At 51.8% G+C, this 22,345-nt stretch overlaps 3 protein-coding genes across 7 annotated transcripts in view; 1 reads left to right on the top strand and 2 right to left on the bottom strand.

The window, feature by feature from the left end:
• The window catches only part of IP6K1 (inositol hexakisphosphate kinase 1), a 74,083-nt gene extending 71,016 nt beyond the window's left edge, over positions 1 to 3,067 (bottom strand). For 3 of the 5 annotated variants that reach the window (XM_060161857.1, XM_060161855.1, XM_060161859.1), the window contains exon 1: positions 2,567 to 3,067. The gene's annotated coding sequence lies outside the window, so the exon portion shown is untranslated. The remainder of the gene's footprint in view (positions 1 to 2,566) is intronic. The other 2 variants (XM_060161858.1, XM_060161856.1) reach the window with 1 other exon arrangement.
• A 1,978-nt stretch (positions 3,068 to 5,045) lies between these two features.
• Positions 5,046 to 11,808, bottom strand: CDHR4 (cadherin related family member 4). Its single transcript, XM_060163895.1, has 17 exons — positions 11,301 to 11,808; positions 11,139 to 11,221; positions 10,522 to 10,632; positions 9,780 to 9,883; positions 9,449 to 9,585; positions 8,984 to 9,167; positions 8,734 to 8,887; positions 8,393 to 8,486; positions 7,914 to 8,117; positions 7,694 to 7,833; positions 7,309 to 7,459; positions 7,008 to 7,228; positions 6,624 to 6,766; positions 6,077 to 6,133; positions 5,888 to 5,975; positions 5,631 to 5,658; positions 5,046 to 5,127 (listed from the first exon to the last, which is right to left on the bottom strand). Exons 1-17 carry the CDS (start codon positions 11,806 to 11,808, stop codon positions 5,072 to 5,074), a joined length of 2,463 nt encoding a protein of 820 aa, XP_060019878.1. The 3' UTR covers positions 5,046 to 5,071.
• An 8,200-nt stretch (positions 11,809 to 20,008) lies between these two features.
• On the top strand, positions 20,009 to 22,257 carry INKA1 (inka box actin regulator 1). The gene is made up of 2 exons (XM_060161837.1): positions 20,009 to 20,670; positions 21,416 to 22,257. Exons 1-2 carry the CDS (start codon positions 20,458 to 20,460, stop codon positions 22,214 to 22,216), a joined length of 1,014 nt encoding a protein of 337 aa, XP_060017820.1. The 5' UTR covers positions 20,009 to 20,457; the 3' UTR covers positions 22,217 to 22,257.
• The last annotated feature ends 88 nt before the right edge of the window (positions 22,258 to 22,345 follow it).

The following is a 22,345-nucleotide window of genomic DNA, read 5'->3' as shown; positions in this document are numbered from 1 at the left end:
CAGTGAGAGGCCTGCGTACCACAAAAAAAAAAAAAAGTGGCATCTTAGCCAGGAAGCGGGTTGAGTCGCATAGCCCCTTCTGAGATGCAGAATTGCTTTCTGTTCTCAGGCTTCAGTCATGCACTTTGAGCAAGTTCTACTGCCTCCTGCAGAATGAGGAATGGGCCTCCATAAGGTGCTAGAGTGCAAGCACTCCAGGCAGCGTAGGAGGTGGAGATCCATGGCCAAATTCTCATTTCTACTTGCCCATTCCCTCCATTTCCCTATTTAATTAGAGGGTGTTCTAACTCAGACAAATTTAGCACATTTTTGTAAACGTTTAGTCCTTATCTACTACATGCAGGTACAAGACACAAAAACACAATCTCTATAGGAAAGGGGTTAGGTCTAATCAGAGAAAACAATTATTCTCAAAAGAGTATATACTGTGTTTTTTTGTTTGCTTGTTTGGTTTTTTAATAAGGGCAATGATACCACTGCAGTTCAGAGGGAGTGGAGTATTCCCAAGAACTGGAATGTTTCGGGAGTGTTTCATAAAGGAGGTAGGAGGGATGTGAGCTGGACTCTGGAGAAAAGAGAAGTGACACTGAAGGCAAAGAGGGGCAAAAGCCAATGGATTAGCTGGTAAAAGGATCTAAGTAAATATCATGTATGGAATGTTTACCAAACCATCTGGTTAGTGGGGTTAGGACAAACCCTGAAGAGGTGGGTTGCGGCCAGCTGGGCAGCAGCACCTTAAATGCCACATTAGGACATCAGATCTCATCCCATAAGTCTGCAGCAGTTTGACTTTGGTGTAGGATCTCCATAGTTGTGAATTATGTCTGTTGCTCATAATAGTTAAAAGTGTTGACATTTACAAGTGAATTATGTAAATACAAAGTTAAAGTAGATGGAAGGGCCACTATTCTAACATCCCTACTCATCTGCACTTAAAAATGCCCAGCACAGAAGTACTGCTATTAATAACATACACTGAATCAAGCAAGCATCATCCAATACTCATAAGTATTCATGAGGCAGTAAAAGCATTAAACAAAGGCAATAAAGTTCTTGGATATTTTATAATTTCCTTGGGGCAGCAATTCTAACACAGGGTTAGACTACGAATGGACTTTAATGGACCCCCGACCTCCCTAAAATTGCATGCAAAAGTTAGTGTAGTGAAGTTGACTGAGTGGATCTGTCTCTTTCTATATCTCTAAGAGGTCAGATACCCAAAATATGTTAAGAGCCTAACTTAGGGTTGTTTTAATAGAAAACAGCGAGAATCTGGGGACTTCCCTGGCGCTCCAGTAGTTAAGACTTCGCCTCCCAATGCAGGGGGTGTGGGTTCCATCCCAGGTTGGGGAGCTAAGATCCCACATGCCTCACAGCCAAAAAACCAAAACAGAAAACAGAAGCAATATTATAACAAATTCAATAAAGACTTTAAAAATGGTCAACATCAAAAAAAATCTTTAAAAAAAAAGGAAAGAAAACAGCGAGAATTTAACCCTGTGGCAGCCTTAACTTTCTAAAGGAAGTGTTAATGGGGGGGGTTGGGGGGAAGTTAGATTGAGGCCATTTTGAGAAGTTCCTAGTATTTTCATATCTCCCTCCTTTCTTGTAAAGAACTGCCCAAGGAACTAGTCTCACCAAAATCAAAACTCATTCAACATTCAAAAAATGGCCCAAGGGAGGGTAATAAAATATCTAAAAACTACTCACTCAACTTCTCTCTCTTCTCACAAGTAAGGGAAACAGCAAGAGGCCACCAGCTGCCTCTGGTTTCAGCATCTTCTCCAAAAAGATCTCCTGACCAAACAGCTAGTTTCCTTCAAAATAACACATTCTGAGGCGACAAGATCCTGACACAAACCCACAAAGTATTGTTGCTTGACTTCTTAGTCGTCTCAGGCAGGCTTGCTGTAAGACCATATACAGGAGCCTATGCTGAGAAGCCAAAGGACCACAGGGAAAGAGAAATGTGTTTTGGAACACTCAGAACTCTTCCTAGACCTGCACACCTTGCCCAGCGTCTCTAACCCTCCTACCCTCACAAGAAGCGGGGGCTGGCGGTCTGTTTTCATTGCGCAAGATACATTTACTCTATTAAAAGTTAATTTGGCATTCACGAGACAAAAAGAAGTTTCATTTCTTTTTCTGATTCTAGCACACTCCCACATTTCCTCTGTCTCCTGATTACACTTGCCAGATTATCTCCTTAGGAGATAAGATCAATCAACTCACCACCATAATATTCACTTTCTCCCAGAGGCAAAAGAGCCTTACCACAACTCCAAAGAGTGGTGGTCCAGAACCAAAGAAATTCTGTCCCAAAATAAAATTCGGGCATCATGAACATTTAACCAGGCCCTTCAGGAAGAAGCAAACGGTAAGCTCCGAGAAGCACAGAAGGCAGGCGCCGGGCAGAGGGCCTTCGCCCTGTCAGAATCACAGGGCCGTCACACTGGCCTGCCTGGTTCGCGGGGGCTTTCGACTGTTTCGTCTAGTCTTAGTCTCAGGCGGTCTGAAAATCAGTCGCAGGAGCGACATCTAAGAAAATGGTACGTGTGTTTCTCACCTGGGAACAACACAAGACCCCGGAGAGCATCAAGCTGGCACTGGACACGTTTCAGCGCTGCGGGTCAGCGGAGCCCAGGGCTGTAGTCACAGAAACTAGTTTCCCGCTACACCTCGGGAGCGGGGCTCTCGGACCTCCACCCCGAGGCCGTCCTCCGACCTCGGCACCAGCATCTAGGAGGCTCCACGGGCGGCCCGTCAGGACGATCGAGCGATGCTCAGCCGATACCCCTTCCCTGCGCGCGCCAGCTCCAACCCCGCGCCCGCTGCCGCCCGCCCCGCGGCGTCAGGCCGGTCTTTCGGCCCGGCTCCTGTCACTCACCGGCCGGCCCGGGCAGCGGGCGCCCACGGCTCCCCACGGGAGCTGGGCCCCCCGGGCCTCCAGGTTTCGACCCGCCCCCTGGCAGGCAACGCAGGTGGCTGAGCCCCGCAACAGCGGCCCCACACCGGCCGCTCGGACCACCTCCCGGCGCTGCCCACTAGGTACGGATCAACAACAAGATGGCGGCCAGCCGAGGGGGCGGGGGCCGGGCGTCATAGTAACCTGGACGGCAAAGAACCCGCCCCCGGCTCAGAATATCCCCAATCAACAACCTCTTTGTCCGACGCCCAGGAGAGTGCCTCCCGCTGACAGGTCGGCCAGCTTGTCAGTCAGACCCTGCCTCTCGCGGCCCGTGCCGAACGCCTCAGCACGTGACTGTGACGGCACGGGTTGGCGCATGCGCGCCGTTCCCGGAGTTGCTGGCGGCAGAGCTTTCACGGGGTACTCCGAGTCCGTAGCACCCTTGGCATCTCCTAGTATGCCGCCCCCGTGCGCAGCCGGCAGCGTCTTCTTCCACGCATGCTTAGGGAATGTTTGCTGTGTGCTACATCCCTTTTTTTTTTTTTAATCACTCACCCTAGAAGGCAGGACTTGTCCCTCCCTAGTGAGGAAGCTGAGGCTCAGAGGGGGAGGCCGGGCCAAGGTTACACCACCTCTGGAAATGTAAGCACCAGGTTTCGTGCCTCCTCTTACCGGCTCCAGTGTATAATGCCCTCTTCCCAGCGGCTTCCCTAGGTTTGCCCTTCATCAGCCTTTTGTGCTGCCCCAGCAGTCCCTGGCCTGTTGCCCACGTTTGTCCTGCCTGGAGTTCAGTCCCCAATTCAGTCCCCAGCACAAGACCTGGCACACAGCGGGCACTCTTTCTTCCTACCCTAGAGCATCTCGTCTTGAGTTCTTATAACATCTTTTGCCCTGGATTGTCATGATCTGCCCCCGAGGCCAACTATGAGTCTTGGGAAGACCGTTACCCCCCATGCAGAGAACCTAGCCCTGGGCTTGGCATCTGATGCAGTCGCACAGCCTGACCCACATCAAGTACCTGGACTAGCTAGTTTTGTTACTATTGAGGCTTGGTTGCCCCACCTGCGGAATGAGGATAAAAATTAAGCTCCTCAGAGATGAGGATTTAATAAGCCCTTAGAGCAGGGTAAAGTGCTCAGAAAAAATCCACCTGCAACCCCTTCCAGTAAGGGCCTGCTGTCAAGTTGCTGGCCCTGAGGCCAGCTCTAACACCCTCACTTTATTGGAAGCACCGTGAAGCATATTTTTCCCACAGAAGGCACTCAGCTTCTCCCTCCACCTGGGGTACCATAACTGGCTCAGTAAGGGAGGATCTCTGGTACCCTAAGATGGTTCAAGTCCACAGACCTGACAGAGGGGAGAAGATTGAGAGAACCTGGGGACACCACAGTAAAGGTAGCCTCCACCAAGACAGCAGGTCCTCTGGGAGAGCTGTCAGTAACCTGAGACCTGATGCCAGGCTGGGTATTGGGAGTGAGCTAGCACTGCACCCAACAGAACCCACCCTCCTGCAGGCTACTGTAGGCCACCCGGCCATGTGCAGCAGCTCAGCTCAGCACAGGGAGGACAGAGGGCCCTGGAACTAGAAGAAACAGATAAGGAGGAAATGGGAACACCTGCTCAAAAGGGGGCTACTCTCAATCCCTCCATGGCCACCCATGCCACAGGGTGCTCAAGTCTGCACCAACCCTCACCTCAATGCAAAAGCTCCATATCCTTTTCAAGAAAACCTCCACATACAGTTGGCAAACTGCCCTGGAAGTTGGTGGGGCTCTCAAACGAACAATGCTCTCCTTTCAGTGGGAAAAGGAAGCTCTTGGGCCCTTCCCATCTGCCAGAGCAGGTGTCCTCTGAGGGGACAGGCCAACTGGAGGCCCCCTCAGTCCCCCTCAGTCACTGGCAAGGATAACAGCTTCTTACATTTCAGAGCATTGTACAATGCCTTCTTAAAAGAAAAATAACCTTACTACTCCCTACAATGTTTCCACAAGACAGGGCATTCTCCAAGTGAGAACAAGGAAGCACAGATCTCAGAGCTTCTCCCACATGTAAGTTACAAGGCTAGGACTCTTCTCTTTGTAATTTTGTTTATTATTGAATCAACTTGAAAACACATAATCATGTGAAGAAGAAATTCCACAAATATGATGCAGCTTCTTGGCCTCAGAGCCAGCGCCGGGCTCCTGTGTGCGTGTTGAACAGGTAATCTCTGCTTGTACCTAAGCTCAGATGGTCAGGGGAGAGGGAGGGTACTGCTGGCTTCAGCAGAACTACCTCCATCCCCTAAGGACAGGGAAAGGTATTCCAGGACCCTTGGTGTGACCCCCTCCCTTCTGCTTGATCCAGCTTGTCCTCTCCCTCCTTTCTCAGCACATCCTTTGAGGTCTGGCTCAAATGCACAGGAAGCATCCATTATTCCCCAAAACTGGACACCAGCTCCCCTAAGCCCAGTGCCAGATTACTCTGCTATAATTCACGGTGACAGCGGAGCATTTGGGGGCCTCTTCCCTCACCACCTTTCCCCCTTTCCCCCATGGGCAGGAACCAGATCACGTTCGCCAGGTGTTTGGCAAACACTGGCTGAGGGGTGAGTGGGGGTGAGAAGAGACCCCATTCAGGGAAACAGTAGATAGGATGCGTGGTGGGAGGCAGAGATACTGAAATGGGGTATGGAAAGAAAGTGGGCCCAAGTAGAGAATGGTTTGGAAAGAGGGGGACTCACGGGGGTCCTGTGCTCTGCCATCAAAATGCTGCTGAGGTGAAGAATGAGAGGGTGCAATGAGTTGAACCCTGCCCATGGGGAGCAGGTGGAGGCCTGCCCCCAGAAGGGTCAGGAGCCCACCTGCCTCCTCCATGCTGATGGTGCTGGTATGGGCCCTCCCACAGAAACAGCCATCCATGGGAAAAGGGGCAGGCTTGGCAGGGGAGCACTCTGCAGCAGCCTCAGTGCCCACTGCACAGGATGGTAGGTTGACATACCAGGCTCATGACACTGCTGGGTGCCTGGGGTGTCTCCATCCTCGGTGCCTCCATGAACCCCTCAACGGACCCCTCAGTTCCCTGGATACTGGGGCCAAGTAGGAGCTGGAGTACAGGATAGGGCTCTGGGCCCCAGCCTGAGTTTAAGAGATGTACTTCCAGGCATAGAGGTATGCAAAGGAGGCTTACCTGTTCAGCAGTAGAGCCTGGGTTGGTTTGCTTGGTACCTGTAGCACCTGGGCCAACCTAAAATGCCAGGAGGAGGGACCAAGCAGTGAGAGCAGCAGACCTGCTGGCTCCAGAAACCAGCACCATTCATCTGCCCCTTTTATTGGGGATAGCCTATGTCTGTATGCAGTGCCCACATTGTTACTCCCACCTACCCCTGGGTTCAGTCCTGTGCTCACAAGAAACTCAGAGTCTAAGGGGAAGGTCAGGTTTCAAATGGAGGGCAGGGGTCAGAAATAGGGATAAATGCCCAATGCATGACAGACTCAGATTCTAAAGCCCTGGGCCTCATCTCATTCCAGGACTGGGTTCTGCCAGCGATGGAGACAATTTTCTCCCAGTGTATCTCTGCCTCTAACCTGATGACCACTGGAAGGAGAGCAGTCCCGAATATCAGTTTGTCTGCTCATCAACTTGGGCAATCTTGGGTAAAACCAGCTATCACAGATGCGATCCAGCCCCCCAGTGGGCTGGGGGGAGGCAGTCAGTACAGGGATAGCAACCCTACCCCCACAGGAGCCTGCTGAGGAGCCAGCCCAGAGCCAAGAGGAGAAGGGCACTGGTCACTGTCAGCACCACCACAAACCAGGGCTCCGGCTGCCAGAAAGCCTCCGTGTCTGTCACAAGCAGAGGTGTCATCATTGAAGTCACCTGAAATGGGGCCACAGCTTCACCACTGCCCTACCAAAATGCCCTGATCATCCAGCCTTCAAAGCCCTCCAAGGGCTGGGCCACCCCACACCCCAGATTTCTCTTCTGTATTGCCAGGCTCTTTGCACTCAGCAGTTCCCTCCGAAATGCCTTCCCCCATCGTTCCACCTGGAAAACTAGGTCCCTGCATCCTCCAAGATCCTTTCTTCCCACCCACCAAGGGCCTGAGGACCCCCCTCACTGTGGCTCTGTGGGTGCTGGTGGCCACTGTGCTGGCCCTCCAGGGAACTAGATGCACAATGACAGTGGCTGTGGTGCTGAGGTGGGGGGTGGAGGGACCTGCATCGGCCACACGGATCAATAGCTCATAAGTATGGGGCTGCTCTGGCCAGGAGGGCCCCAACATGAGGTCGTTGAGCACCAGGACAGCTCCTTGCAGACTGAATTGGCTCCAACTATTCCCTGAAAACAGAGTGGCAGAAGAAGGGGACCATTGCTGGCCTGCCTCTCCCCCACAGCCCAGTGGTCCCCTTGGCCCTCACCTCCCACAATGCTGTAGGAGAAAGCCAGGCGCTGTGGCTCTTGGGGCACCCGACATGACACCCTGGTCACCTCCATGCTGCGGCCCAGGTGAGTGTGGATGGTGAGCTCCTGAAATGGGGGCTCACACTCGGGGGCATGGTCATTCACATCCTGCAGGCAGGTAGTCAGATCACCCACTCCCAAACCCCCAGGCCAGCCCCTCAGCCTCCTCCCACCACAGCCAGAACCTTGGTATCAGGCAACAGGTTCCAAAGCTTTCCACAGTGAGACCCCACCCCTCTCCAGCCAGCCAGTGGAGGAACCTGAGACAGAGTGCAAAAGCAGAAGGCCAGAGGGAGATATGAACTCTTTCCAATTCTTTCCAAGGCTTCGGGGCTCAATTACCTCCACCTCAATGGTAATTGTGCAAGAGCCTGAGCGGTGGCAGGTGGGGTCCTGGTCTTGGCTATGGTCAGTCAGCAGGACAGTGAGCCTGTGGAACTTCTGCAGCTCATAGTCCAAAGGCCCCAGGAGGCGAACCTCCCCTAGAAGGGGTGGCCACTGCCTCAGCTTGCAGAGTCAACTCTGGCTTCGCCCCTCCATCCCAGCCCTGGGGTGGGAGTACCGCTGAGACGGTCCACAGCAAAAGTGGCAGACCCGCCAGGGGTGGAGTACTCAATGCTGTCGTGCGGGTAATCCATGTCCTTGCCCACCACAGAGCCCAGAAGAGCGTGGGGCCCTGCATCCTCACGAACCCGGAATGTGCGTGGGACACAGGCTGGGGCGAACTCGTTGACAGGTGTTACCATCACCAGTACTGGCACCTCAGCTGGAAGCCATTTGGCAGTCAGGGAGCTGGCCTGGGTTGCCCAGCCCTGCCCTGGCGGCTTAAGGAGGTAGAGGCTCTGGAAGGAGGAAGGACAATAGCCCTCCCCTGCCAAGGGGTCTCAGCGAGGAGAAATGTGCCTCTGCCAGGGGTCTTTGGTGGAGACAACCCTGCCCTATTGGTTTCTGAGGGAGGAGAGATGACCCCATCCTGAGAATAGGAAGAAGGGTATAGAAGAACCCGGTCCTGAATGTCCAGGCCTGGGCATGGTCACTCACTGGTCATCAGAGGCTGACCACCATCAAGCACCAGGATGGAAGCTGCATGATGAAAGCAGGCGCCAGGAGTGTCACAGTCCAGTGTGGCATTCACCTAGTCAGAGGGGCCAGAGGGTGATGCCCAGCCAAGGCCTGGGAGAGCCTTGAGCCACACTGGGCTGCCTCAGGCCAGGTTACTCACAGATAGCCTACCCTGACCCTCCGTTTTCCAGACTGTAAAGCAGGTTGGCTCCACCACCATCTCCTTCACCCTCATGGTCTCGGCTCCCGCAGACCATTGGCCCACCCCCCCTTCCTGTTCAAGCACTCTGCACATGGGTCTGGGATCGGGGACTGGGCACCTCCAGGACTCTGTCTTGAAGGCAGAGGCTGGCTGCGCCAGCAGGGCTGTGGAACAGTAGCTGGTAGTCCAGGGTGGAGCCAGGAGAGTCCGGGTCAGTGCAAGTGAAGGTATTCAGCACGGTGCCCACAGGCGTGGTCTCGGGGATTTGAGTCCTGGGAGCAGAGGGCAGGGCGGCAGGGCGGGAGCTGGGGCTGGGCGGCGAACCATGGCTCTACCCAATAGCCAAGGTAAGGCTCCCATATACTCACGCCAGCAGCGCTGGTGTGCAGCGCGGGGGCCAGCGGTTGACCGACTGCACGTCCACCTTGAAATCAAGCTCGGCGCTGGCCCACGGCCGGAGACGCTCAAAGGCCTTCACCCGCAGCCTAGTGACCGCGGCGTCTGGGGCTTGCGCCAGCTCCAGGGACGACGTTGTCCGGACCACTCCGTCGACTGGGCGGGTTGGGAGGGCGGGGGACGCAGAGTTCGGCCCCGCCCCCAGCTCAGTCCAGTTCCCACCCTCCCACGGATCCGCTGGCGGGGGAGGGCGCAGAGACTGACCACTTGGCCGCCTCCTCCAAGGCTCGCTTCTAACTTCGGGCCCCCAAACGCGACCTCGCCCCAGTTTCTGCCTCGGCACCAGGCTCGTTTACTCAAGAGAGCGATGAGGTAGTGCGGGTCGCTTCTAGACCAGCCGCAGAGGCATCCCCTTACCCGCCCTCCGTGCCCCTCACCGCGTCCGATGGAGAAGAGCCGGCAGGGCACTGGAGAGAGGATCTCGTAGCGCACATCGAAGCCCCGGGCCTGGACCTGAACCACCTTACTTCCGGGGACCAGGTTCTCCGGGATGGTGATATTCTGGGCTTGCTGCCTGGACCGAAATGGGGGCACTGGCTCCTACTTTCTCCCGCCACCCCGGCGGGGTCTGCGGACCCCTCCCCTGGGTCTTCCCTGGTACAGGAGCCAGCTGGGGATGCTCAAGCAGCCCCACACCTTAACCCTACTCCTAATTCCCTGGGGCTAGGTCCTGCCTTCCCCACTGTTCCCAGGGTAGGGGAACCTTACAAGAAGGAGACCTGGCTGGAGGGAGCAGGCAAAACTTTCACTGTCAGCATCCCACAGCAGCTTCGGCCTTGTCCAAAGTTCACTAGGATCTGAAGCTGGAAGACCTGCGGTGCACACAAAACAAGAAGGGAACCACGGTGTGCGTCTACCTGTATATCTGTGCCCAGTCGTCCCTTCAAATAGGCAGCGCCACCTCAGGACCTCCGCAAGGAACCCCGACACTCACTCCTCCCTATGACCTGTCACTCTGCTGACAGATATTCCTTTGTGTCTCACTCTTCTGGGTCATAAGTCCTTCTCTTAGGATGCATACAGCCCCCAAAAGAGTAATATATGAATCATTCACAAAGTGAATTATCATCTTAGAGTTGCTAAGAGTCAGTCAATAAGACGTGGAAGTTTTAAAGAAGGAACTTCTCTAACCTCCTCCAGACTACACTAGGCACTGTACCCAGAGCTTTCACTTCCTGTGTGACTGCTCAGAACTCTCTCCTTTCTATAAGGGGCACCATGGGCTCCTGGAGCCAGGGATCCCTCTTCTTTCTAGAACTCCAGAGCCCAGCACAGAACCAGGCCAAGGTGGGAGTACAGCCAGCATGGGGCAGCAGGTACAGGTATGGGCTATGTCTGGAAAAGGCAGCATGATTGAGGAGGTCAGGAACAAACAAACTTCCAGGAGGTAGTGGCTCTGCCCATTTTATGCCCAATTCATGGATATCTCCAGGTCACAAGTCATGCTCACCTTTTGAGCCTGGCCTTTGAGGCCCTGGGATGGCGCCTGCAGCCAACCCTGCCCATTGATAGAGAAAGGTCCAGGGAAGTATGGCGGATCCTGGGCACTGGTGATGCTCATCTGACAGGACAGAGATGCTGGAGGCCCCTTCCCCAACCCTCAGTGCCCCAAGCATCCCTGTCAAAGTCCCCCAACAACCCAGCAGGTACCTGCCCACTCTCAACTCTCCCATACCCTGCCACTGCCACTCTAGCCTGGGCTCCCCCGGGCCCTGATCCTCAATCCTCTCTGCTTTTAAACTAATTATTTTGTTTTTAATCTAGATTTCTTTTGGAAATCTGATACAGAAATTTCATGATACAGAAATTTCATGAAGAATTCAGAAGAATTTAAAGAAGAACTCAGCCCCTGAGATGTCCCTATGGGAACAGCCATAGTCATTGGGGGTGGGCAGCCCTCAGTGGCTCTCTCCAAAAACATGCATCATTGCTGAGGCTCAGCTGTAGACTAAAGAATCCTTCTGCAGGCTATGCACGGCCACGCAGGGGCTGGGCTTGGTCTCTGCATCTCCCCCCGACCCTCCATCCTACCCCCCACCACCACCACTGCCCATGTGCAGGGCTCACCTGGGCTCCCTGGCCTGGGAGCAGCAGAGTGTACAGCCGGGCCCCAGGTTTGACAGTTTCTGGCACCTGAATGATTTCCCCAGCTGGCCAGAGGGGAGGTCATGGGGGGTTCTGTTCAGGTCATGCCTGCCCACACCCCCTGCCTGCTGTCCCTGGCCTCACCTGGGCTGGCAAATCGACCAGCACACTGGATATGGCCAGGGTCCCGCTGCACATCCACAGACAGTGGCCCCTCCATCACATGGTTGCCACATGTGAACCGCAGCTGCAGTTCATAGTGGTTCACTGTCAGGGCATCCAGCCGGGCCGAGCTGCTCAAGGTCATCTGTGGCAGGAGGCAGTGCCCTGTGGGGCCTAGGATCTCCATCCCCCTATGCCACCTCTGGCTTTGTGAATTTAGGGTCTGTCCTTGTTCCCCCATGGTCCCCAGTTGTGCCCATGACCCTACCTTGCCCACATAGATCCCCTGCCATCTAGTTAGGCTAGGTGGGTTGAAGAAGGTGGTGGGTGGCTGCACATGGAGCAACTCCAGGGTGGGTGTGTGTGAAGAGCAGTTGAAGGAGAAAGACTGAAGGATGGTGCCAGGTCCCTGGCTCTCAGAGACATTTATGAACCAGGGCAGGGAGTGGAGGTCTGTGAGGAAGAGATGATTCAGGCTGGAGGCCCCCATTCTCATGGAACCATATACACAATCAGAGTCCCTCCTTTCTGCCTTAGGGCCTGGCCACATCCTGGAAACAAGCAGCCAAAGTCCTTCCTTGTCCCCCACATCCAACCATGGGTCAGCTCATTTCACAGACTGGGAGTGAGAACTTGGTCGAGGAAGCAGCCAAGAGAAGGAATGAGGGTCAGGGATACAGATCTTTGCCATTTCCTGGCTCCCCCCACCCCCTGTCCTCCATGGTAGCTTATCTGAGAGGGATCAAGACTCCACTGTGGAGTCAGGGGGTGAGAACTGGAGTTCCCCCACCCACCAGCTCCTCACCAGAGACAACCAGAGCAAGAAGAAGCATCAGGGGCCTGAGCAGCACCATAGTGGCCTGAAGATACAGACAGCAGAGGAGACTACAGAAAGCCAGAAGTGTTTGTCAGGCCCACCCCGTTGCCAGGTCAGTTGCTCAAACAAAGCTGGGCCTCCAAGATTCTAGCCCTGCCCATCCCTAGTGACTGAGCTCTAGACTCTACAGCCATCAAGAGGCCTGGAAAACTCCATTTTTTTTCACTGCTCCCAGTGAATTCCCCTATTTATTACTAGAATTCAAAGGAGATGTGAGGGGAGAAGGATCAAGCTTCAGATAGGGAAACTGAGGCTCAAGGAAGTCTTGGTCATGCAGTCCCTGGAGACAGAGCAAGCACAGAACCCAGGAAAACTGGGCCCAGGACCTGCTACCCCACAGAGTCTGAACTCCAGCTGCCCACTCCCATTAGAACATTATCTGCCTAGGGACTTCCCTGGTCGTGCAGCAGTTAAGAATCCACCTGACAATGCAGGAGACACGGGTTCGATCCCTGGTCTGGGAAGATCCCACATGCCACGGAGCAACTAAGCCCGTGCACCACAACTACTGAGCCTGCACTCTAGAGCCCATGAGCCACACCTACTGAGCCTGTGTGCCACAACTACTGAAGCCCGTGCGCCTAGAGCCCATGCTCCACAACAAGAGAAGCCACCGCAAAGCCTGTGCACCGCAACAAAGAATAGCCCCCACTCACCGCAGCAATGAAGACCCAACACAGCCAAACAAAAAAAAGAAAAAAAAAGAAAGAACATTATCTGCCTATAAAACCTGAGCCCAACCATCAACAAAATCTCTCAAAACCTGTGTACATTAAACAAACAAAAGGTATCCTTGGTGACAGAAATAAAAATGGTGGTTACTTTTGGGGGTATCAATTGGAGGGGGCAAAAAGTGGCTTCCTGGAGTGGCTGGTGATATTCTATATCTTGATCTGGGTGACAGTTGCACAGGTGTCTACAGATTTTAACATTTATAGTGCTGTACCTTTGAGAGTTGTCTGTTCATTTTATTTACATTATATGTCAATGTTTAAAAGGTTGTCTACACATGCCCTCTCCAGTTCTTCACCTCTCACTCTCTTTTCTACCCACTATAGTTGAGCTTGTCCCTCTCTCCATAAAAATGCCCTTGTTGGGGTCCTCAGGGACCTTCAAACTGCAGTTTATTCTCTACTCTTACCGCCTCGGCAGCATTTGATGCTTGCTCCCCTTGGCTCCTAAGTGCCCACACTCTCTCAGCTTCCTCCCACCTCTCTGGCTGCTCCTGCTCAGTTCCTTTGCTGGTTCTGCTTCATCGTCCCTACCTCCACCCAGTGGAGTGTTCCAGGGCTCAGTCCTGACTGCTGCCATCCTCTGTCCACCTTCCGCCTCACATCCAGGCACATGGCCTTAAACACCATCCACTCAGATTGGTTCAAGATGGCGGAGTTGAAGGACGTGCACTCACTCCCTCTTGTGAGAGCATCGGAATCACAATTAGCTGCTGAACAGTCATCAACAGGAAGACACTAGAACTCACCAAAAAAGATACCCCACATCCAAAGACAAAGGAGAAGCCACAGTGAGATGGTACGAGGGGCGCAATCACAGTAAAATCAAATCCCATAACTTCGGGGTGGGTGACTCACAAATGGGAGAACACTTATACCACAGGAGTCCACCCACTGGAGTGAAGGTTCTGAGCCCCACGTCTGGCTTCCCGACCTGGGGGTCCGGCAACAGGAGGAGGAATTCCTAGAGAATCAGACTTTGAAGGCTAGAGGGATTTGATTGCAGGACTTCGGCAGGACTGGGGGAAACAGAGACTCCACTCTTGGAGGGCACACACAAAGTGGTATGAGCTTTGGGACTCAGGGGAAGGAGCAGTGACCCCATAGGAGACTGAACCAGACCTACCTGCTAGTGTTGGAGGGTGTCCTGCAGAGGCAGGGGGTGGCTGTGGCTCATCATGGGGACAAGGACACTGGCAGAAGAAGTTCTGGGAAGTACTCCTTGGTATAAGCCCTCCCAGAGCCCGACATTAGCCCCACCAAAGAGCCAGGTAGGCTCCAGTGCTGGGTCACCTCAGACCAAACAACCAATAGGGAGGGAACCCAGCCCCACCTATCAGCACACAAGCAGATTAAAGTTTCACTGAGCTCTACTCAGCAGAGCAACACCCAGCTCTACCCACCACTAGTCCCTCCCATCAGGAAGCTTGCACAAGCCTCTTAGATAGCCTCATCCACCAGAGGGCAGACAGCAGAAGCAAGAAGAGCTACAATTCTGTAGCCTGTGGAAGGAAAACCACATTCACAGAAAAATAGACAAAATGAAAAGGCAGAGGACTTTGTACCAGATGAAGGAACAAGATAAAACCCCAGAAAAACAACTAAATGAAGTGGAGATAGGCAACCTTCCAGAAAAAGAATTCAGAATAATGATAGTGAAGATGATCCAGGACCTCGAAAAAAGAATGGAGGCAAAGATCGAGAAGATGCAAGAAATGTTTAACAAAGACCTAGAAGAATTAAAGACCAAAAACAAACAGAGATGAACAATACAATAACTGAAATGAAAAATACACTAAAAGGAATCAATAGCAGAATAACTGAGGCAGAAGAACGGATAAGTGACCTGGAAGACAGAATGGTGGAATTCACTGCTGCGGAACAGAATAAAGAAAAAAGAATGAGAAGAAATGAAGACAGCCTAAGAGACCTCTGCGACAACATTAAATGCAACAACATTCGCCTTATAGGGGTCCCAGAAGGAGAAGAGACAGAGAAAGGACCAGAGAAAATATTTGAAGAGATTACAGCCGAAAACTTCCCTAACGTGGGAAAGGAAATAGCAACCCACGTCCAGGAAGCTCAGAGAGTCCCAGGCAGGATAAACCCAAGGAGAAACATGCCGAGACACATAGTAATCAAACTGACAAAAATTAAAGACAAAGAAAAATTATTGAAAGCAGCAAGGAGAAAACGACAATAACATACAAGGGAACTCCCATAAGGTTAACAGCTGATTTCTCAGCAGAAACTCTACAAGCCAGAAGGGAGTGGCATGATATACTTAAAGTGATGAAAGGGAAGAACCTACAACCAAGAGCACTCTGCCCGGCAAGGATCTCATTCATATTCAATGGAGAAATCAAAAGCTTTACAGACAAGCAAAAACTAAGAGAATTCAGCACCACCAAACCAGCTCTACAACAAATGCTAAAGGAACTTCTCTTAGTGGGAAACACAAGAGAAGAAAAGGGCCTACAAAAACAAACCCAAAACAACTAAGAAAATGGTAATAGGAACATACATATCGATAACTACCTTAAACGTGAATGGATTAAATGCTCCAACCAAAAGACACAGGCTTCCTGAATGGATACAAAAACAAGACCCATATATATGCTGTCTGCAAGAGACCCACTTCAGACCTAGGGACAGATACAGACTGAAAGTGAGGGGATGGAAAAAGATATTCCATGCAAATGGAAATCAAAAGAGAGCTGGAGTAGCAGTACTCATATCAGATAAAATAGACTTTAAAATTAAGAATGTTTCAGGCTTTATAATTTCGGTGAAATTATAAAGATCAGAGCAGAAATAAATGAAATAGGAACAAAGAAAACAATAGCAAAGATCAATAAAACTAAAAGCTGGTTGTTTGAGAAGATAAACAAAATTGATAAACCTTTAGCCAGACTCATCAAGAAAAAGAGGGAGAGGACTCAAATCAATAAAATTAAAAATGAAAAAGGAGGGGCTTCCCTGGTGGCACAGTGGTTGAGAGTCCGCCTGCTGATGCAGGGGACACGGGTTCGTGACCCGGTCTGGGAAGATCTCACATGCCGCGGAGCGGCTGGGCCCGTGAGCCATGGCCGCTGAGCCTGCGCATCTGGAGCCTGTGCTCCACAACAGGAGAGGCCGCAACAGTGAGAGGCCCACGTACCACAAAAAAAAAAAAAAAAGCAAAAATGAAAAAGGAGAAGTTACAACGGAAACTACAGAAATACAAAACATCCTAAGAGACTACTACAAGCAACTCTATGCCAATAAAATGGACAACCTGGAAGAAATGGACAAATTCTTAGAAAGGTATAACCTTCCAAGACTGAACCAAGAAGAAATAGAAAATATGAACAGACAAATCACAAGTAATGAAATTGAAACTGTGATTAAAAATCTTCCAACAAACAAAAGTCCAGGACCAGATGGCTTCACAGCTGAATTCTATCAAACATTTAAAGAGCCAACACCCATCCTTCTCAAACTCTTCCAAAAAATTGCAGAGGAAGGAACACTCCCAAACTCATTCTACAAGGCCACCATTACCCTGATACCAAAACCAGACAAAGATACTACAAAAAAAGAAAATTACAGACCAATATCACTGATGAATATAGATGCAAAAATTCTCAACAAAATACTAGCAAACAGAATCCAACAACACATGAAAAGGATCGTACACTATGATCAAGTGGGATTTATCCCAGGGATGCAAGCGTTCTTCAATATATGCAAATCAATCAATGTGATACACCATATTAACAAATTGAAGAAGAAAAACCATATGATCATCTCAATAGATGCAGAAAAAACTTTTGACAAAATTCAACACCCATTTATGATAAAAACTCTCCAGAAGGTGGGCATAGAGGGAACGTACCTCAACATAATAAAGGCCATATACGACAGACCCACAGCAAACATCATTCTCAATGGTGAAAAACTGAAAGCATTTCCTCTAAGATCAGGAACAAGACAAGGATGTCCACTCACACCACTATTATTCAACATAGTTTTGGAAGTCCTAGCCATGGCAATCAGAGAAGAAAAAGAAACAAAAGGAATACAAATTGGAAAAGAAGAAGTAAAACTGTCACTGTTTGCAGATGACATGATACTATACATAGAGAATCCTAAAGATGCCACCAGAAAACTGATCGGTGAATCAGCTGATCAATGAATTTGGTAAAGTTGCAGGATACAAAATTAATGCACAGAGATCTCTTGCATTCCTATACACTAACAATGAAAGATCAGAAAGAGAAATTAAGGAAACAATCCCATTCACCACTGCAACAAAAAGAATAAAATACCTAGGAATAAACCTACCTAAGGAGGTAAAATCCTGTACTCAGAAAACTATAAGACACTGATGAAAGAAATCAAAGATGACACAAACAGATGGGGAGATATACCATGTTCTTGGATTGGAAGAATCAATGTTGTGAAAATGACTATACTACCCAAAGCAATCTACAGATTCAATGCAATCCCTATCAAATTACCAGTGGCATTTTTTACAGAACTAGAACCAAAAAATCTTAAAATTTGTATGAGACACAAAAGACCCCGAATAGCCAAAGCAGTCTTGAGGGAAAAAAACGGAGCTGGAGGAATCAGACTCCCTGACTTCAGACTATACTACAAAGCTACAGTAATCAAGACAATATGGTACTGGCACAAAAACAGAAGTATAGATCAATGGAACAGGATAGAAAGCCCAGAAATAAACCCACGCACCTATGGTCAACTAATCTATCACAAAGGAGGCAAGGATATACAATGGAGAAAAGACAATCACTTTAATAAGTGATGCTGGGAAAACTGGACAGGTACATGTAAAAGAATGAAATTAGAACACTCCCTAACACCCTACACAAAAATAAACTCAAAATGGATTAGAGACATAAATGTAAGACTGGACACTATAAAACTCTCAGAGGAAAACATAGGAAGAACACTCTTTGACATAAATCACAGCAAGATCTTTTTTCATCCACCTCCTAGAGTAATGGAAATACAAACAAAAATAAACAAATGGGACCTAATGAAACTTCAAAGCTTTTGGAAAGCAAAGGAAACTACAAACAAGACGAAAAGACAACCCTCAGAATGGGAGAAAATACTTGCAAACGAATCAATGGACAAAGGATTAATCTCCAAAATGTATAAACAGCTCATGCAGCTCAATATTAAAAAAACAAACAACCCAATCAAAATATGGGCAGAAGACCTAAATAGACATTTCTCCAAAGAAGACATACAGATGGGCAAGAAGCACATGAAAAGCTGCTCAACATCACTAATTATTAGAGAAATGCAAATCAAAACTACAATGAGGTATCAGCTCACACCAGTTAGAATGGGCATCATCACAAAAATCTACGAACAACAAATGCTGGAGAGGGTGTGGAGAAAAGGGAACCCTCTTGCACTGTTGGTGGGAATGTAAATTGATTCAGCCACTATGGACAACAGTATGGAGGTTCCTTAAAAAACTAAAAATAGAATTACCGTATGACCCAGCAATCCCACTACTGGGCATATACCCAGAGAAAACCATAATTCAAAAAGACACATGCACCCCAATGTTCATTGCAGCACCATTTACAATAGCCAGGTCATGGAAGCAACCTAAATGCCCATCGACAGATGAATGGATAAAGATGACGTGGTACATACATACAATGGAATACTACTCAGCCATAAAAAGAAATGAATTTGGGTCATTTGTAGAGACATGGATGGATCTAGAGACTCTCATACGGAGTGAAGTAAGTCAGAAAGAGAAAAACAAATATCGTATATTAACACATATATGGGGAACCTAGAAAAATGGTACAGATGAACCAGTTTGCGGGGCAGAAATGGAGACACAGAGGTAGAGAACAAACATATGGACACCAAGGGGGGAAAGTGGTGGGGTGGGGGTGGGGGGATGGGATGAATTGGGAAATTGGGATTGATACATATACACTAATATGTATAAAGTAGATAACTAATAAGAACCTGCTGTATAAAAAAATAAATAAAATTCAAAAAATATATAAGTGAAAATAAAAATAAAAGCATTGCTTAATTAATGACTTCTCTTTTGGAAAAAAAGAAAAAATACCATCCACTCACTTTGCCTCCCAGATCCAAAGCTTCAGTCCTGATCTCTCTCCCAGGCAGCAGAGTCACACACCCAGTGGCTGACCCCGCATCTCCTCTTAGATGCCTAACAGGCATCTTAAGGGTCACATGTCCACAAATGATCATTTGATTTTCATCTCCAAGCCCACTCTTCTCCAGTCTTGCTTGGATTGATTCATGGCCATTCCATCCAATCAGTTGTTCAGGCCAGAAATCTAGGAGTCATGCTTCATGCTTCTCTTTCTCTTCCCATACTCATGCATCAGCAAGGCTTGATTTTTAGCTCCAAAACATTCCCCCAAGGGACCCCTTTCTTTGCAGCCCAGGTGATGCTCAAAAGCCCCCATTGCTCCCCATCACACCAAGAACAAAACCCCTTATTCCTTTCTAAGACTGCTAGGAGCCTGGTTTTGCTGACCTCTTCACTCCCCCAACTACCACCATCAGAGATATCTAAGTCTTCTTTATGTTATGTCCTGTCTAGCTCCTGTCCTCTCAGGGCCTGTAACTGGCTGATCCCACCACCTAGAATGCCCCTCTTCTTGATCTCCCCTTGATGGCTCATCCAGATCCCATACAGAATGCCACCTCCTCTGAGAGTCCCCTCTCCCAACCTGGCCCGTTGCCCTCATTCCCTGGTATTTTTCTGTCTACAGACTTGTCTAGTTTGTCTCCAGTTAGTCTGTGTCCTTGAACCTAGCCTCCGACTATGGAGCGGGCTCAGGGAAGGTGGGTCAGAGAGCCCCGCCGTAGCCCCTTGTACTCAGCCCGCATGTGGTCTGGGGCAGAGGGGATGGGAGTGTCGCCGCGGGAATCGCAGCTAACCAGGCGCTGCCCACTAGAGGGCAGCCCTGCTTAGCTAGGCCGAGATGAGGGGCAGATAGGGCGGGGTCTGGGCCTTGGCCGAGGCTCCTCCCCGGTGCTGCAAAGAGGTTCGGCGTTCCCGGAGTCCTCTGAGGGGCCGGACCCCTCCCATGACTTCCAGGGACTGTCAAGGCCGGCTACAGGAGCGGATTCAGTGGGTCGAACCGCGAGTGGGCCACATCAGTGCCGAATCCGACGATTGGGGCGCTCTGCCCGCCCAAGGGCGCAGCCGGGGAACCCGCGCGGGAGGGACCACAACTCTATCCTGGGAAAAATGGGGAAGCTGAGGCTACCGCAAGGCAGCGACTTGTCCTGGGTCATGCAGCGAACCCGGAGTCAGCTCAACGGCCCGGGTAGTCAGGGGCCGGACGCGGCCCAGCTTCCAGCTATAGTCCCGCCCCTCCCCCCAGAGCTGCTGTGGAGTTGGTAGTGGGTGTCCGGCTCACCCACCCGGCAGAGTCCGGGGGGCGGGGCCACATCAGCCCCGCCCCAGCCCCATTGGCTGCGGCGCTAGGGGCGGGGCCGGGGCTGCCAGATGTTGGGGCGGCAGCGACGGCGGGAGCTAGGGAGAGGGAGGAGCCGCGGAGCCAGGCGGAGGGTAAGGGCGCCGCTGGACGGCCCGCGGGGCCCTCTCCGCATCCCTCTGGCTGGAGTTCGAAGAGGAGCTGGCAGGCCTGGCGGGGGCTCCGGAACGGGCATGCACAGTGCTCGGCTTGACAGTTTCCTGGGCCAGCTCCGCTGGGAACTGGTGAGGCTTGGGAGCGGGTGTGGCTTGTGAGGACGTGTGTGGGGTGCTCGGCTGCCTTCCTGCCCGAACGGCACTCGGGTGGGGGGCTCTCCCGAGTGCCCATCCAAGACAGGATGGGGGCGGGGCGACGCAGATGACCCAGATGGCCCGCGTCGGGTTTCGGACGGTTGGAAGCTGTGCTGGGCATCAAGTAACAGCCGCCCAGCTGGCCGTGCTGCCGGCGCGGCGGAGGAAGTTGGTGGGAGAAACTTCTTGTGGGGCGGAGCAGGGGGCTGTGAGGGACTAAAGAGGTGTGGCGCTGCTATGGATGCCCCCTATTCCAGGCTGGCCTGTACCTCTGTCCTCTATACCCCACCTGGCAGGTGCTCTATTCTTCTCTGAAAGACGCTGCGGGCTTTGGGGAGCTGAATCCCTCAAGAGTCACAGGATGCCCCCCCCCAGCCCTGAGCAGGACTTATTTCCCAATGCAGGCCCGCAACCCTGCCTCCCGCCCTGGTGGCGGGTACCGACTTGCCCGGCGCTGCGTGCTGCAGCCTGCCGGACTGCCAACAGGTCGGCCGATGGGAGCCACACGAGCTTCGTGTGCCAGCGCCCCATGCCGGCCCTGTGCCCACTAGAGGCTTTGCTGCCTAGGCCTGCAGGCCAATCCAGCCCTCCTGGGCCTTCTGTTTTGGAATTGGCCTGACCAGGCAGACAGGGGTGACAAGCACTGCTCCTTCGACTTCTGCCCTCTCTTCTTCCACAGCTGTGTGGCCGGGACACAGACTCACCCCCAATGCCTGGCCCCCTTCCAGAACCCCCCAAACCTGGCCCAGGCATGCGGCTCAAGCACCGGCTCAGGGCCTCAGATGCCTTGGAAGAGGACTCAGCCTGTGGTGTGGAGGAAGAGGAGGAAGAAGCTGTGGTGACAGGAGACAGGGGTGCAGCCTTGGGAGGCCCCAGGGAGCATGCCCTAGACTGGGACTCTGGCTTCTCAGAGGTGTCAGGCAGCACATGGAGAGAGGAAGAGCTGCCTGTACTCCAGCATCCAGCACCCTCAGCATGGCCCCCCCGTAGACAGCGCCTCTCGGCCAGTGCCATCCCCCTGCCTGGCAGAGCTCCTGCGGCCAGTGTACCACCTGCCCACCGACCACGGCCCAAGTCCACCCCAGACGCCTGCCTGGAGCACTGGCAGGGGCTGGAAGCTGAGGACTGGACAGCAGCCCTACTTAGCAGAGGTCGTAGTCGCCAGCCCCTGGTGCTGGGAGACAACTGTTTTGCTGACTTGGTGCACAACTGGATGGAGCTGCCCGAGGCAGCAGGTGAGGGGGACAATGGGGGTGGGCCCCGTGCCCGTGCTCGGCCCCCCCAGTTCCTGCTTGGCCTCTCTGAGCAGCTGCGGCGCCAGCTGGCCAGGGCACGCCGGGCAGCAGTGGCAGGAAAGCGACTGTCATGCCCACCTCGCCCGGAACCCGAACTGCCTGCAGATGTCTCACGCTTTGCAGCCCTCATGAGTTGCCGCAGTCGCCAGCCCATCATCTGCAATGATGTTGTCAGCTACCTCTGACCCTGCCCTCCAGCCTGGGACAATAAAGGCCTTTCTCTGCACTGTCCTGGTTCCATACCCCTGAGGCTCCAGGAGGCAGCCTCAGTCCTGCAAGGCACAACTCAGGCAGGCGAATCTAAAGAGCCTTTT

This window comes from Lagenorhynchus albirostris, chromosome 10 (assembly GCF_949774975.1).
Source record: "Lagenorhynchus albirostris chromosome 10, mLagAlb1.1, whole genome shotgun sequence".
Taxonomy (NCBI): domain Eukaryota; kingdom Metazoa; phylum Chordata; class Mammalia; order Artiodactyla; family Delphinidae; genus Lagenorhynchus; species Lagenorhynchus albirostris.
The sequence above is the reverse complement of the archived record's forward strand: the minus strand, read 5'-3'. Positions and strand labels throughout refer to the sequence as shown.

Coding starts and splice junctions, on each gene's coding strand:
- CDHR4 (XM_060163895.1), bottom strand. CDS start 11,808: ATGGGGGCCTCCAGCCTGAATCATCTCTTCCTCACAGACCTCCACTCC. Junction 9,586..9,779: donor TCCAGCCAGGTCTCCTTCTT/GTAAGGTTCCCC, acceptor ATTTCGGTCCAG/GCAGCAAGCCCAGAATATCA. Junction 5,659..5,887: donor CCAGCAGTGTCATGAGCCTG/GTATGTCAACCT, acceptor TCACCTCAGCAG/CATTTTGATGGCAGAGCACA.
- INKA1 (XM_060161837.1), top strand. CDS start 20,458: ATGTTGGGGCGGCAGCGACGGCGGGAGCTAGGGAGAGGGAGGAGCCGC. Junction 20,671..21,415: donor GCCAGCTCCGCTGGGAACTG/GTGAGGCTTGGG, acceptor CTTCTTCCACAG/CTGTGTGGCCGGGACACAGA.